The sequence below is a fragment of the Trichosurus vulpecula genome, chromosome 2, assembly GCF_011100635.1.
Source record: "Trichosurus vulpecula isolate mTriVul1 chromosome 2, mTriVul1.pri, whole genome shotgun sequence".
Lineage (NCBI taxonomy): Eukaryota > Metazoa > Chordata > Mammalia > Diprotodontia > Phalangeridae > Trichosurus > Trichosurus vulpecula.
This window is the reverse complement of record NC_050574.1, coordinates 76,646,400-76,661,680: the sequence shown is the minus strand read 5'-3', so window position 1 is coordinate 76,661,680 and position 15,281 is coordinate 76,646,400. Positions and strand designations below refer to the sequence as shown.

The 15,281-nt window shown below is 46.6% G+C and overlaps 1 protein-coding gene across 1 annotated transcript; it reads right to left on the bottom strand.

Annotated features, from left to right (window-relative positions):
- Window positions 1-3,300: 3,300 nt before the first annotated feature.
- Window positions 3,301-15,015, bottom strand: MRPS15 (mitochondrial ribosomal protein S15). Its single transcript, XM_036747914.1, has 8 exons — window positions 14,768-15,015; window positions 13,625-13,675; window positions 13,013-13,091; window positions 12,434-12,482; window positions 10,846-10,930; window positions 5,489-5,547; window positions 4,038-4,229; window positions 3,301-3,468 (listed from the first exon to the last, which is right to left on the bottom strand). Exons 1-8 carry the CDS (start codon window positions 14,883-14,885, stop codon window positions 3,364-3,366), a joined length of 738 nt encoding a protein of 245 aa, XP_036603809.1. The 5' UTR covers window positions 14,886-15,015; the 3' UTR covers window positions 3,301-3,363.
- Between the last annotated feature and the right edge of the window lie 266 nt (window positions 15,016-15,281).

The following is a 15,281-nucleotide window of genomic DNA, read 5'->3' as shown; positions in this document are numbered from 1 at the left end:
CATTTTACAGATGAGGAAACTGAGGCAAACAGGGTTAAGTGACTTGCCTAGGGTCATTCACCTAGTGTCTGAAGTCCAGATTTGAACTCAGGGAGATGAGTCTTCCTGACTCTAGGCCCTGGGCTCTATCCACTGTGCCACCTAGCTGCCCCTAGCTTTAGATCTATGATCCTTCAATTTTCTCATCTATAAAATGGTGGTAACCTACTTGCCCATTAGGAAACCAGTTTGCAAACTTTTAAATTCTATATAAACCTGTTATTCCATTTTTTTAGAAAAATTTTCATTTGTGAAGATGGATCCACAATCAAGAACATTCCCTTCGATTTGAACTTTTACTGACTTGTTTTTACATCACAATCCATTAGATTCTGAACTCTTGGAGGGATCACAATGCTCTTTTTGCCTCTTTGTATCCATAGCACCTAGCATGGTGCCTGGTATGTAGCAGGTGCTTTATAAATGTTTACTGACTATCATTTATGTCACCTCTAATAGCAAGTCATCCCTTGTAACAAAGAATAAAAAAGAGAAAAATAAATGGACATTAATATATTGATATTAACTGAGGTAGGGAGTAAATGCGATATTCCATAGGTAAAGTCCCTCTTTTTGAGGAAGGGACATTCAAGAACTCTGTATTTCCTTTATCCGATCATCATGTTTTATTTTTCCAGCTTTTGCTAGGTCTCACTCTTTCTAAACCTTCCTTTCATCCTGTGACCTGTAATCTATCCCTCTACCCTTTAGTACTGCCTCAGGCCATCATTCTTGCTCTTCCCATTTGACCTTTGGTGAACCAACCCAGCCCTACACAGTCCTCTCCTCTTGAATCTCGTGTCCTCTGGCTGATGGTGCCAGAGCAAACCCCAACCATGGATTACTATCACACCTACCTCCTTCGTTCCTACTCACATGCTGTTAAGTCGAATTAGAGGGAATCATCAAAATGTTGGCTACAAACGAATGCTAGCTAATCTCAAATGGGTCGTCTTCACAGCAAAGCAACCCTATTACTCCTTAACACCTAAACCCACTGACTTGGACCTGCTTGCCAAGAGTTTCCCCGTTTCCTTCCCTTCTCGTCTTCTAAATCCTTTGCAATTTTAGCTTCTGATCTCATCATTCAAGTGAAACTTCTTTCCAGTTACAGGTGATTTCTCAATTGCCAGATCTAATGGCTTCAGCCTCGATTTCTCCAGTCTTTGGCGCCATTGACCCCCTTCTGCATGAGATCTCACTCACTGCTGTCTTGATTCTTCTTCATTCATGACTCCTCAGCCTCTTGTAATGGATCTTCATTCATGTCTATCCCACTGACTCTGAGCCCTCTTCTCTCCCTTGGCCCTCTCATCAGTTTCCCTGGCTTAATGAGCATCTCTATTCGGATGATTTCTACATCTTTATCCAGCTCCAGTCTCTTTCCTGAGCTTCAATCCCAAATTGTCCAATGTCTGGTGAACATTTCAGACTTGATGTTGCATAGGTATGCCACTCAAACTCATCACGTCCAAAACACAACTCATTATCTTTCTCCACAAACCCAACCCTCTTCTGAACTTCCCCGTCACTGTGGAGGGCACCACTGACTTTTTAGTCATCCAGGTTCATGCCTTGGCCATCATCTTCAACTCCTCTCTCACTCACCCCACATACAGCTAATCATCAGTTGCCAAGGCTTATAATTTCCTTCTCAAAGATCTCTAGTATAGGTACCCTAATTCACCACCCTTATTCAGGCCTTTATCACCACTCTCCTGGAATATTCCAATAGCCAAGCCTCCATTCCTCAAATCTCTCAGCACATTAGTCCACCCGCCACTCAACTGCCAAAGCAACTTTCCTAAAGCAAAGCACGAAGCATGTCAGCCCGACTGTTCAGTCAATTCTAGTGGCTCCCAATTATGTCTAGGACCAGAGGAAGTCTTTTGTCATTTAAAGCTCTTCACCTGGCTCCTTCCCCCTTTATATGGACGTGTTATTTTTACGGTACCCTGTCCTACTTGCTGTTCTTGAATTGGCTCTTTCCCTATGCCTAGAATGCAGGGGGAGACCTCCAACTTCGTGTCAGGGGCTTCTTTTTAAGACTTGGCTCAAGTACCACCTATTGCAGGCCTTTCCTGGGCCTCCAGCTGCTAGTGCCACCCCTCTTTAGGGTACACACACACACTCATGAATGTGCTTATGTAGAGTTGGTACACACACTCATGAATATGCATGTATGTAGAGTTGGTACACACTCATGACCGTGTAGAGCTGGGAGTGCTGTGATAAAGCTTAAACTCCTCATTTGGAACCTTTGGTTTGCTTTTAGCCTAGTTTTACACCAGGATTTCATCAGAACCCTCTGCTCCTGCTTGTATTGGTCATCCTCTTCCTCAGCTGTCAAATCCCTCTAACTCCTTCCCGGTTGTTCTTCCCCACAAGGTTTTCTCTGACTGTGCCAGCCCAATGACTTTCCCCTGCTACAGACAATAGTAACCACATTTACTGTTCCCAACACTAATTCATCCCTTATTTATGTCCTATTGTTGTTCATTGATGTACTTATCTCTCTGACTAGATGGTTGGGTCCTCGTGGATAGAGGCTATGCCTTCTCTTTCTTTGTACCCAGATTCTCTCCACCCCACCCCCCAACCTGTTCTCCCAACTCTTGCTGGCATTGGGCCTCCTACATAGTAGATGTTCAATGATGTTTTGTTCATTGATGGTCAAAGGCAAATACGTGTAAGAGCGCTGGGGCACACATGGCACTAATTAATATTTGTTGAGCTGAAATATAACTTCCAACTTAGAATCCTTGAAACTATAATCACAGGATGCTGGGAGGGACCTGAAACCATCTAACTCCCTTATTTTACAGATGAAGGAATTGAAGCTCAGAGGATGGCAGTGATTAGCTCAAGGTCACCCAGCCTACAGGTATAGAACTGGGATGGAAACCTAGAGCCGGCTCCAAAGCTGGTGCACTTTCTGATATCTCTGGGCCTTCTGGGGTGAAGGGGCCCCTGCCCTTAGAATGTAACTGTTCTAATCTATCTAATGAATTACCATATTACTCATCAAAACACTCAAACCAGCCTGGATACAGCAAAAAATAAAAATAAAAATAAAAAAAAATAAAATGAAAGACAAAATCAAGCTGGGCTGTGGTCCTGCCTCGAGGGAGCCAGCATGCTCACAGACATATGTATGCACCTCAGTAGAGACCTCAGGTACATACCTGGTGAAATCTCTCTTACTTTTCTCAGGTCTACAACTCTATCCTTCTCCCTATTCAGCCAGGACATAGAGAACACTGGGTTTTAACTTAATTTATTTTTTGTATTAGATAAAGTGCCACAGGATTGGTGGAGCCTGGGCTAAGAGGCCGAAGTGTCCTGACTCTCCAGCCGCTTTATTTCTTCACGTTTCAGTGCTTCTTCTTGTTTCTTTAGCTTCTTCAGCTTCTGTGTCTCCTGGAAAACCTATTGGAGAAAATGGGAAGAAATGGTCCTTGAATTGTGGATAAATAAAATCTCATACATGGAGATGTCTTTGGCAGAACCTGGGTGAGTCCTGGTCAAGAGGAAGATGTGCCAATAGGGAAATGCCCTCTAGTCTAAATCATCATTCGGTCTCCAGTGACAGAGAACTTAGTACTACCATTTGAGTCAGGGTATCCCATTGATAGATCAAGTCAAAACCTGTCTCCCTCTACCTGCCTTTCTCCTTACTCCCTGGCTTTCTACTGAGGTTAAGCAGAAGTCTGATCTGTCACTCGCTTAACATGACAGCCCCTCTCACACTAGAAGACAACACTCAATTCCCCCTAATTCAGATTTTCTCCATAGGGCACCTTCCCCTAACTGAAGTGAAGCCCCATCCTTTTTACCTGCAGGGTAGCTACCTGCCACCTCTCTGGTAGGTCAAACATTGTTTTAATGGCCAAGATGAAAAAAAAAAGGCATCTAAGCCAAAGCCCATGAAGGCTATTCCATGGTACTACTAGAGCCTACCCCACACCAGCCCAATTAAAGCAGCTTTTGATCCTTACCTTGATACAAAACTCCTTCTTAGCCAGCCACCGTCGGTGTGCGGGCCGGTAATACAGAGGGGGAAATGTGTATTCAATGCCCAGCTCTTGACACGTCTTCTCAAACACCTCAAAGTTGGTCTGCCGAAGCTTTTTGAGTACCTTCTTTCTCTGGTCAATGGCCATAAGCAGCAATCGCTTGTGGGCTTTGTCCTGTAGAAGCACCAAGTTAGTGGAATATCAGCTGTCATGGGCAATGTGGGAAGGCCGTGATTTTTCCTGACGGTCTCATGACCCAGGCTGCCATTATTCTACATAGGAATCTTGCCATGGGACTTAACAATCAAGCCTTATGCCCCTCCTTCCAAAGGAGTGGTGGGGGCTTCCCCATTCTAGTAAACTGTAAGGTTCTTAAGGGCAAGGACTATTTTGTCTTCTTATCCTCAACACGTAGTCCATCACCTGGCGCTTAATAAGTGACAGCTGAATGCATGAATCTCCGATGGGCAGACTAGTTTCTTCATCTGCAGGCTCAGATATGAGCTTAAGAGACCTAAGGGCCTACCCACTGCTTCAATGCTGCAGAGGCAGAGAGACTCGAGAGATTTTCAGAGTCACAGATGTAAAGGTGAAGGGACCTCAGAATCATTTAATTATTCCTTTATATTATAGATGAGGAACTGAGGTTTGTCTCAGGTAACCTAGCCGGTTAAGTAGCAGAGCCCAGATTCCAATCTATGTCCCCAGACTCCAAATCCAGCCCACTTTCTACTTTACCCTGTGGCTTCTGGAATCAAGGTCTGGGCTCCCCAGAAGAAACAGAATAACAACAATAGCTGTATTGGGAGAGGGCTTCAAGGTTTGCAAAGTGTGTTACCTGTTCTATTGCACTGATCCTCAAAACCTAGGAAGGGACATTCTTTAGGTGGTAGTCTTTCCATTCTATGGATTAAGAAAATGATGCTCAGGAAGGTTAAATAATTGGCCTGTGGTGGCATAGCCAGTGGGCTGATGAGTGCCACCTAGTGTCATCTTAATTAATACAAACTAACAGAGATAGTCAAAAAGTACTCTAAGGACATTTATTATGAGCTATGTTTGATAATTGTACAGTCACTCTCCATGAAATTACGTTTAGTTTGGTTTATTGGAAAACTCAGTTAATTTTTGAGTATCTGACGGAGGCTGTCTGGGCAAAAATTCTATTGGATGCCAAGGAGAAACACCCATTTGTAAGCAAGGGTGTGCATCCTTATACACAAGAAATATGATTAATCCATTAGCTACGCGAAATTTGATATCCAGTTTAGCTGTAAATAAGAGCACATTTTCTCTATCAATAAATGTTTTATGAGGACCCCTCCCCCTACCCCGGGATCTTAACCCTGCAGGTGCTGCCAGATGTCTCTCCATGGAGGAGTGGATGGAAGGAGAAGGGAAGGGGGGGGAGGGGAAAGGAGGGGGCAGCTCACCTTGTGATGCTTCTGCATGTGTTCTTCATAGTTTCGGATCCTGACTGTCAATCTTACAACTATAATACCAAATTGCAAGGGGTCAGGACACAAGCAGCCAGAACTCGAGTCACAGAATCTTTTTACACTTCACTTCATGATGGGTCCTCTTTGATTCAGTGACACTGGCCTCCAGGCTGTTCCATGAATAAGACACTCCATCTCTCTCTTCTGGGCATTCCCCCAGACCTGGAATGCTCTCCTTCCTCCCCTCCAACTACCCACCTCCTTGGCTTCCTTTAATTCCCAATTCAAATCCCACTTTCTACAGGAAGCCTTTCCCAACCCCTCTTAATGCCAGGGTCTTCCCTTTGTCAATTATCTCCCATTCATCCTATTGATAGCTTGTCTATACAAACTTGTTAGCATGTTGTCTCCCTTATTAGACTGCAAACTCCTTAAAGGCAGGGACTGACTTTTGCCTCTCCAGCATTCAGCAGAATGCCGAGCACACAGTAGGTGCTTAATGTTTATTGACTGAAAGAGCTGAGGGCGACCTCAGAGATCAAAGCCCAAATGCCACCTGACTTACGTAACTTTGACCTCCTTACCTACCATCTCTTTTGGGTAGGGATGGAATACTATCATGGAAACTCCCCCAGAGGATTCAAATCAGCAGCTCTTCAGTTTAAGGGGTTTTCCTGGAGCACTGGCCATGGTCATGCAGCCAGTATGTATCAGAGGTCAGATGTGAACCAAGGCCAGCTGCCAGTGCCCTGATAATTTCAATGGCCGTGGGAACCCTGGTGGTCTTTGATCCCTTTGATCCCTTTCAAGTCTTTTGAGGGCAGGGTGAGGCGCAGCAGAAACAGGCCTGGCCTGTGAGTCAGGAGACCTAGGCTTGAGGTCCAGATGGGAGTGAGTGGTAGCACCTTGGCAGCCCTTCCCTCCTCTGGCTCTCTGCCTGCTTCTCCAGGAGGGTTCTGGATGCTTGATCATCTCTAAGGCTCCTGCTAGCTCTAACAGTATAGGGATTCCTCCTCACTTGTCAGTCCCCATTCTGCCCTCAATACTCCCAACACATCCTTCCGTCAAGCTCTTGCTTCATTTCTGTGGGTACATGTTACTATTTCCGAGGCAGGGCAGAAAAAGCAGAAGATGGGCTCTCAAAACAATGACAACCCAGCTCTGGCAGACATGGGAGAGAGGGCTGTGATGGTTCCTGGCTGAGAAACCATTGACTAATGGGGCTCTCTCAAGACTGACTCCTGACACCTTGCTTTTTCAAAACTAGAGCTGAACTGAGCTCTGCTCGGGTGGAAAGAGGCTAAGGGGTAGGATTGGCTTAAGGACCTGCTCCCCTAAAGCAAAGTTCTCAAAACATGGCTAAGAAGCATCTCACAAGTGGTGCATGGGTTAGTGTTTCTGATTGAATTAATACTTGCATTTTGTTCTTGGCAGGAATTAATTACTTATCTTATTGGTGTCTCATTAACAACAGAGATTGGGTACATTGTATGCACTTAGAAAATATCCATCTTGGGGCAGCTAGGTGGTGAAGTGAATAGGGCACCGGCCCTGGAGTCAGGAGGACCTGAGTTCAAATCCAGCCTCAGACACTTGACACTTAGTAGTTGTGTGATCTTGGGCAAGTCACTTAACCCCAACTGCCTTGCCTTCCCCCCTCCAAAAAAAAAAAAAAGGAAAAAAATATCTGTCTAAATTAAGTGGCATTTTACTATCAGTCCTGAGAGTTGTACTTTAGTAGCGAAGTAAGGTAAGGCAGGACAGGCAGTGTTGTAAGCTCTCCTGCCATCACAGTGATGCTCAGACTGGACAGATGGAATTGCTAGTGGGTGTGGAAAGCTGAGGGTACTTTCCCCAAACAGGGCTAGGAGGCTCTGAAAGTAGGCTCTCCAAACCTTTCATGTGGGTCTCTTTGATACTTAGAAACTCACCATCCAGTAAATGGAAACTGGCCAAAGAGTAGGAGAGGAAGTAACAGTTTGGGTTACATGAGTGAAAAGGAAACTGTAATCAACAGCTGGATGCCCAGGTAGGGGGTGGGAGTGAGCCAGGGTGGGGGAGGGGACAAGAACCTGGATGGTGTCATGACAGAGCTGGAAAGGACTTTACACACACTTGAGTCCAATTCCTTAATTTTACAGGAGACTGTGCCTAAAAGGGGGAGGAGACTTAAAGAGTCACAGAATGAAATCCAAGTTGGAAGGAACCTTAAAACACAGAAAGGTTAGAACTGGGAGAGCCCTGAGAACACAGAATTTCAGGGCCAGGAGAGGCCTTAGAACATAGACATCAGAGCTGGGAGGGACCTTAGAACATAGAGAAGAACCTTGGAATGTAGAGCATAGACTAATAGCTTAAAGGCACCTTGGAGAGCATTCTTTTACATACTTGGTGATTATAGTCTATAGAAGGCAAGGGACTTGTTTAAGGTCACATAAAGCATAGCAAATAGAAGAGCTGAGACTGGTAGTAGCTCTCAAAGCTGTTTGGTTCCTGGCTCACTTGAATAAGACAAAAGACCCCAAATTTCACCCATTCTCTCCTATTCCAGCCTCACCTGACTCAGAGAAAAATATGCCAGAATGGATAGAGAGCTGGGATGGTTCTTACTGAGAATCTAACTAGATTCCAAACCTATTACTAATGATCAGGTTTCCCCAGCAACAAAAGTATAAGACCTGGCCTATTACCAGCACTGACCACAGGAGAGACCATGGTCTCGCTGTCCTCTGTCCTAGTCAGGTCATAGCTGGTGTGCTGTTCAGTTCAGTTCTGGGTGTCAGAGTTTAGGAAAGACAGTGATAAGCTGGAGTGCCCAGAAAAGGGCAATCAATCAACAACCTAACCAGCCAATCAACATTTATTAAGAACCTACTCGAAGTGCTAGGCATGGTGTTAAAGTTTGGGGGTATAAAAAGAGGCAAATGACAGCCCCTGCCCTCAAGGAGTTGACAATCTAATGGGGAAGACAACATGCAAAGAAACATATATACAAAGCAAACTATATACTGGATAGACAGGACATGATTAACAGAGGAACAGAGGGAAGGCACTGGAATTAAGAAGCGTTGGGGAGGCTTTCTGCAGAGGGGCAGATTTTATTTGGGACATAAAAGCAGCCTGGGAAGTCAGTAGTCTGCGCAGAAGAGAGTGTTCTGGGCATGGAAGAGAAGAGCTGGAAGCCAGAAGGCCAGTGTCACTGGATGGAAGAATTCATATTAGGGAGAAAGGTAGAATACTGCAATAAGAAAGGGCTAGAGGGCTTTGGGTCCATGATATATGAGCAAAGGTTGAAGGAATTAAGGGTGTTTAGCCAGGAGAAGAAAAGACTAGGGAGTTTGGAGCGTGGGGGAGAAGGAGTGGAGAGAGACAAATATGGTAGCTGCCTTTGGTTATGTGAAAGACTGCCATGTGGAGGAGGGGTTAGCTTTGTTCTTTTTGGCCCCAGGGGGCACAACACAGAACAACAGACAGAAGCTGCAAAGTACACCTTGAGGGTTGATGTGAGACAGTTTCCTAACAACTGGAGATGTCTAAAAAGTGAAATGGGCTGCTTCAGGAGGCAGTGGGCTCTCCTCCCGAGAAGGGTTCAGGCACAGGCCAGAATGAGCATGTGTCAAGTAGGAATCTCAGATTCCTACTGAGACCCCTTCCAACTCTCAAATTCTCTAACTCTGTGACAAGCCCCAGGTGGAGGATAACCGGTGCAGGCACTGAACACTTGTTGACAATGACACTGGTGGAACTGGGGGAGGTGAGAGTTAACTCCCACTTCTCTCATGCTCTCCAAACAGCAGCAGGAACAGCTGCAGGCCACAGTCAATCCACAATCACCTATCAAGCACCATGTGCCAGTTGCCAGGGAGACAAAGAAAGGCTAAAATGGTCCCTGTGCTCAAGCAGCTCACATTTCTAATGGGGGAGGAAATGTGCAAGCACACTTTATAAAAACAAGCTATAGAGAGTGTAAATGGAGAGAAGGCACTAGTGGTGGGAGGGATAGGGAAAGGCTTCCTGCAGAAGGTGGGCTTTTAGCTGAGGGAAGCCAGGGAAGCCAGGTGGTAAGAGGAAGTGTTCCATGAGGCACAGTCAGAGGAAATGCAGAAGATGGGAGAACGGTGCAGGGGGACCAGTGAGGAGGCCAGTGTCACTGGATCATAGACAACATGGAGGGGAGTGAAGTGGAAGAGGGGAAAAGCGGTGGTGGGGGCAGGTTATGAAGAGCTTTACAGGAGAAATAGAGGATTTTATAATTGATCTGGAGGTAACTGAGTGACTAGAATTTACTAAGTGGGGTGAGATGGTCAGACCCGCTCTTTAGGAAGATCACTTTGCCACCTGAAAAGAGGATAGATTAGAGTGAAGTGGAGAAAGACTTGAGGCAGAGACCCACCAGCACACTGAATACAGCCCAAGTGTTTAGTGATGAGGGCCTTCATCAGGGTAATGGCAATAACAGAGGAGGGACAGGACCAGATTCTAGGAATGTCAAAAAGGTAAAACTGACCAGCCTTGGAAACAAGGATATGAAAGTAGGGGTGGGGAAGAGAGAAGAGTCAAGGGAGACAGCTAGGTTGTGAGCCTGGGTGCATGGGAAGACAGTGGTGCCGTCCACCATAACAGGGAAGTTCTGGAGAGGGAGGGCTTTGGGGAAAGATGAGTTTTGCATGTGTTGAGTTTCCATGGGACATATAGCTCCAGATGTCTAGTAGGCAGCTGGAGAAGAGAGACAGGAGAAAGCTTAGGGCTGGATAAACAAATGTGAGAATCATTAGCATAGAGATGTTAATTGAATCCATGGGAGTAGAAGAGATTCCAAAGGGAAAGGAGGTGGGGAAAACTTAGGCCGGTGTGGGTTACCCATACCCCAGGAGGGTAGATCTAGGGCCTAGCTGTGAGCCCTCAGGGCAGAAAGAGTTAAAAAAAAAAAAGTAGTTTCTAGGATTTTGACAAGGAGCTTGGACTCCAAGGAACATCTGGCTGAAAGCTTTTAACTTTCTGGTCAGGGATTTTTATCTTCCTCAATTGCTTTTCAACCACACAGATAATATATTCTACCAGAGGGTATTGGAATAAGAATAAAAAGATTGTTTGTTTGAACCCTCGGGGTCTTTGTAATCCATTCATCAGATAAGAAATAGTGATACCACAGCACCCAAGGCAAACAAAAATTGTTACAGTAGAGTTGTAGGTACAGAAGATAATTTCATTTTTCTTGGTTGCTCTCTTTCTTCCTGGCCCAAGCCAGATTTCGGCTTAGGGTTAATCATCTAAGCTGAACAGGGCCCTAAAATAGGTGCTGGGAGGCAGGTCATTCCCTGCCCCCACCCTCCATTCACCCTTGGACCAACCTCGGGCTTCCAGGGATGTGGTATCTTCTGGGTTTGAGGTGATCTGGTTTAGCAACTGCTCTGTCTTTATCTTCATTTTCTCCCTCTGATGGGGGAACAAACCAAAAAGGTTTTTCTGTATGGTCTGAGCCCCTTTAAACACACTCCACCTCCTTCCCCCCATGTTCTCAAACTTCTTGGGACATTGTACCCACTCTAAGGGCTGTCTTGGGAAAGGTCACACCACTGCTCCCCAGGCATTATTGGAGGACCAACTTCAAGGGAACTGAGTTAAAAACAACCAGAGTACAGAAGGAAGGAGCCTGGGAGCTTCTGAGGGTACCTTCTCTACGACTCAGAATCTTAAGAGAGTTATCTAGGGCAGTGGTCGCAAGCTCAAATAGAAATGGGGGCCACTGAATGTACACAAGGATCCCTGCGGGATGCATAATGTCTTCATTTTAAAATGTAATATTATCTATGTTTCATTGTATTTATTTTGTTAAATATTTTCAAATTACATTTTGGTCTAGTTTTGGCTGCAATCAGTTCTGTTGTGCGTTGCAAGTTTGACACCTCTGACCTAGGGCATTGAGAGGTTAAGGTGACTTGCTGAAGGTTACAAAACCAGTATCTGTCAGAGGCAGTATGGTGTAGTAGGTAAATTAGTTGGCCTTGGAACCAAAAAGACCTGGGTTTGAGGTTGACCCTTAATAAATAAATGTGTGGAAGGCTGGTGGACATGAGCCTGACATCACACTAGGGACAGAAGGCAAAGCGAGATGGGTACCATTCCCATTATCAGAAGCAAGGACCTGTGCTTCTCTCCCATTACTTATAATAATAAATCAGCTGCCATTTTATATAGGGCTTTGTAGCAAAGTGCTTTATGACTGTGGCCTCATTTATCTCTCACAGCCCTGTGACAGAGGAGCTGTGACTGGGGAGGCAGTGTGATACAGTACTGAGAGCACTGATTTTGCAGTCTGAGGATATTGGTTTGAACCCTGGCTCTGCCACTCAGTATGTGACTGTAAGCAAATCATTGTACATCCCAGCCTTCAATTTCCCCCTTTTTACAGGGGTTGGACTACCTGATCTGTGAAGGTCCTTTCAGCTCTAGATCTATGGTCCATGAGCCTTTTCTTCTTGATTTATAGATCAGGAAATGGAGGCCCAGATAACTGTAACTTGTCCAAGGTCACAAAGTAAGTGGCAGGGTCAGGATTAGAACCCAGGCTCCAAGAGGCCAAAGTGATCCTCTAGCCATCTCCTCTTACAAAATAAATGAACCCAGAGAACTCATTTTAAATAATTCTGTTCAGTGGTGTCAATATTATTATGCAAACTACACTTGGTGTGCAATACATCTATGTCTGAGTTTAGATGCAGGGGTAGGGAACCTGTAGCCTCAAGGCCACATGTGGCCCTCTAGGTCCTTGGGTGTGGCCTTTTGGCTGAGTCCATGTTTTATAGAACTCGGGGATTTATTTCAATGGAAATAAAAACCAGGGAGAAAACATGGCAGACCCCACGGCATACCCTGTTCTGACAAATAAGCCACAGATGGGATTGATAAGGAAGATGGGGAAGGGGAGAAGACACTCACCTGGTTGGCCATTTCCAGAGACAAGAGTCTTTTCACAATATCATCGACCCTATAGGAAGACCACAGTGGTAAAGAACTTAGGAGTGGGTGTGGTGGTGGTGGGGGCAGGAGCTCCATATTTCAGGTTGGTCTGGAAAATCATGGCAACCTAGAATCTCTTTCCCAAGCAGTTCAGTAAACTCTCTGGAAAAGAGCTCTTCTCCCCAAGAATTAGAAGAATGACAGATTATGCTTTTACAGAGACCATGTAAAATGGTCTACTGGGGATGACAGTAAGAATATGAGGCTTGTCACAGGGGAGGCAGAACTTAGGTAGTAACCAGAATATAGAAGAGATTATCTGAACACACCTCAAGCTTCAGATCATTTATTTTTCTACATGTCACAATGACAAGTGAGTGACTACAGGGAATGGCCAATGCCTCCATCTCTCCAGATCACTTTGCTTGTTTTCTGGCTACCTTGGGTCCTCGCCAATTAGTCCCACTCAACCACTTCCCCAAATTGGGGCAAGCTATGCTTGAACAGCCAAAAGAATTCTCCCACATTCTGCCTCCAGATCATGACATACATACGTACCCATCAATTCCAGGGACATTTTGATACTCTTTCAGCAGCATGGAGGAAGGCAGGTCATCCATCTGGCTGGACTGGGTTACTAAGGCAGGCACAGAAAGAAACCACAGGAGATCAGCTCTCACCCTTTTCGATCTGCCCCCAGTGAACCCCAACAGACCCCAGGGATACTTAGGGGATAAGGAGATCACTGGATTTGAAAAGACTGGGCAAGTCATTTAGTCTCCTGGAGTCTCAGGTTACTCATGTGCAAACTTGGGAGGTGGCAGGGGTTGTGATGGGCATAGCTGATGTTAGGACTCTAAGGCCCCTTTCTAGTGCTAAAGTTCAGGGGTTCTGATCTGTGTATCCCAATTAAATTAGTTGGTCAACGGACATTTATTCCATATCTAATCAGTGCTAGGCCCTGTGCTAAGTATTGGGGATACAAATAAAGGCAAAAAACAGCCTCTGCCTTCATGGGGCCCACTATGGGGATACTGAGTCTCATCCAAGCCCCCTTCCCCCACGCTAAGCCACCGTAAGGATCCCTTAAAGCCTCCGGGGTTGGGGCTCTGCCCATGCAGTTCCTCAGACAACCCCAGCCCAGTCTGGGCAGGAACCCAGGTCACCTACCTGGTTTCTTATCTGCATAGGCTCGGGTTGCCTGGAGGAGGATGCCATTTCCTGAAAGTGAAAAGGGGACTGGAGATGGCCCTTAAATGCCCGGCCTGCTGGGACCCCGGGTCCCATTCCCCTCCCCATCCCCTGCTTCGCGGTCAGGGAACCATCTGAAGAGGGTTGGGATTGAGGGGTGCTCGACACCCCAAAGTACCAACACACCGGATCCTGCCGAAAGAATTTGACTCAAGCTTTCTCAGCCAAGGGAAAAGACAAAGTTTATTAAGAGTTAGCCAAATAGGGCTGCCCCAAGAGATCCCACCCCTTGTGACGCCTGTAAGGAAAGCGGGCCAGATCAATCCGAGCTAGATTGGATCTGACCACCTTCATGGAGGTAAGATGGAGATTATATACACAATGATTGTGGGTGTTCTGGGGTGACCAGAGGAGGGATCTAGGGAGGGACTTGAGGAGGAGTCTAAGGAGGAGCTTGAAGGGACTGGGATGAGGTCAGACTCCAGGGTGGGAAATAGCTGAAGGCTACATGGAAATGACAGACAATAGAGGGCTAGGGTAACAGAGCTAGGGTATAGATATTTTGATCAGGATTAAGGATGGGAACAGCTGGACGATAGAGGGCTAGGCAAGGTAGACATTTGGGCCTAATGCTTATAACCTCAGGCCAAGGCCAGACCAAGTGGGAAGATTCAAGGAGAGTTCAAGGGGTTCCCAGAGACTGTGCCCTCATCACCATTCCCCTCCCCATCCCCTGCCCTCCCGCCACCTCATTTCTCTCCTCCCCAGACTTCACTGGTCTAGCTACCAGATTTACTTCCGTTTTCCTGCCTGATTTCAAACCCCCTCGCCCTTCTTCCCTGGCCCCGATGCCCAACTTCTTTCCTCGCCCTTCTTAACTGACCCGTTTCTCTCCCAGACTTCTCCGCCTGATTTCTTTCCGGGTCTTCCTTCTCGACCTCACTGTTCCACTTCTATCCCGTTTTATTTTTGGGCCCCGCCGCTTGATTTCTTTTCCCGGCCCATACTCATGGTGCTCCCTGCCCTCCCCATTTCTCCCACCCGACCCCCGCTCTTTCCAGTCCCCGCAGCCCGCTTTCTCTCAGGCCTCGCCGCCTGATTTCTCCCGGCCCTCCCCCTCACCAGGTCGCAGGGCGCACGGAGGCCCCGCGGCTGCTCTGGCCGTCGGCCCGCAGGCCAGGGCTGGGGCTGGGGCCTGAGCTCGGCCCCACAGGAGCGCCCTCCGCGCCGCCCTCAGCATCTCGGCCCCCCGCGGTCCCTGCGTTGCTCCCCGGCCTGGCCTCGGGCCTCGCCGCCGCCGAACGCCAGCGAGCCAGCGGACGACTCACATGGGCGCAGCCATCTTGGCTTAGGCTCGGCCAATCGAGTGCGGCGGCGGGCAAGAGCAGAAGATGGTCGAGCGCATCGATGGAAATTCAGGGGCTTCTTCTAAAAAGTGTTAGAGCGTGGGCTCGGATAGCCCTTCAATCCTGTTCCAAACCTCCGCTCTGTCACCTTTCTGTATCTAAGTATGTAAGTGCAAAACCCGAAGGGCTATATAAATACTAACCTAAATACTATAAATATTGGCTCTATAAGTACCATCACCACCGCCACCGTCGTCATCATCATCATCTTCATCTTCATTATCATCTTC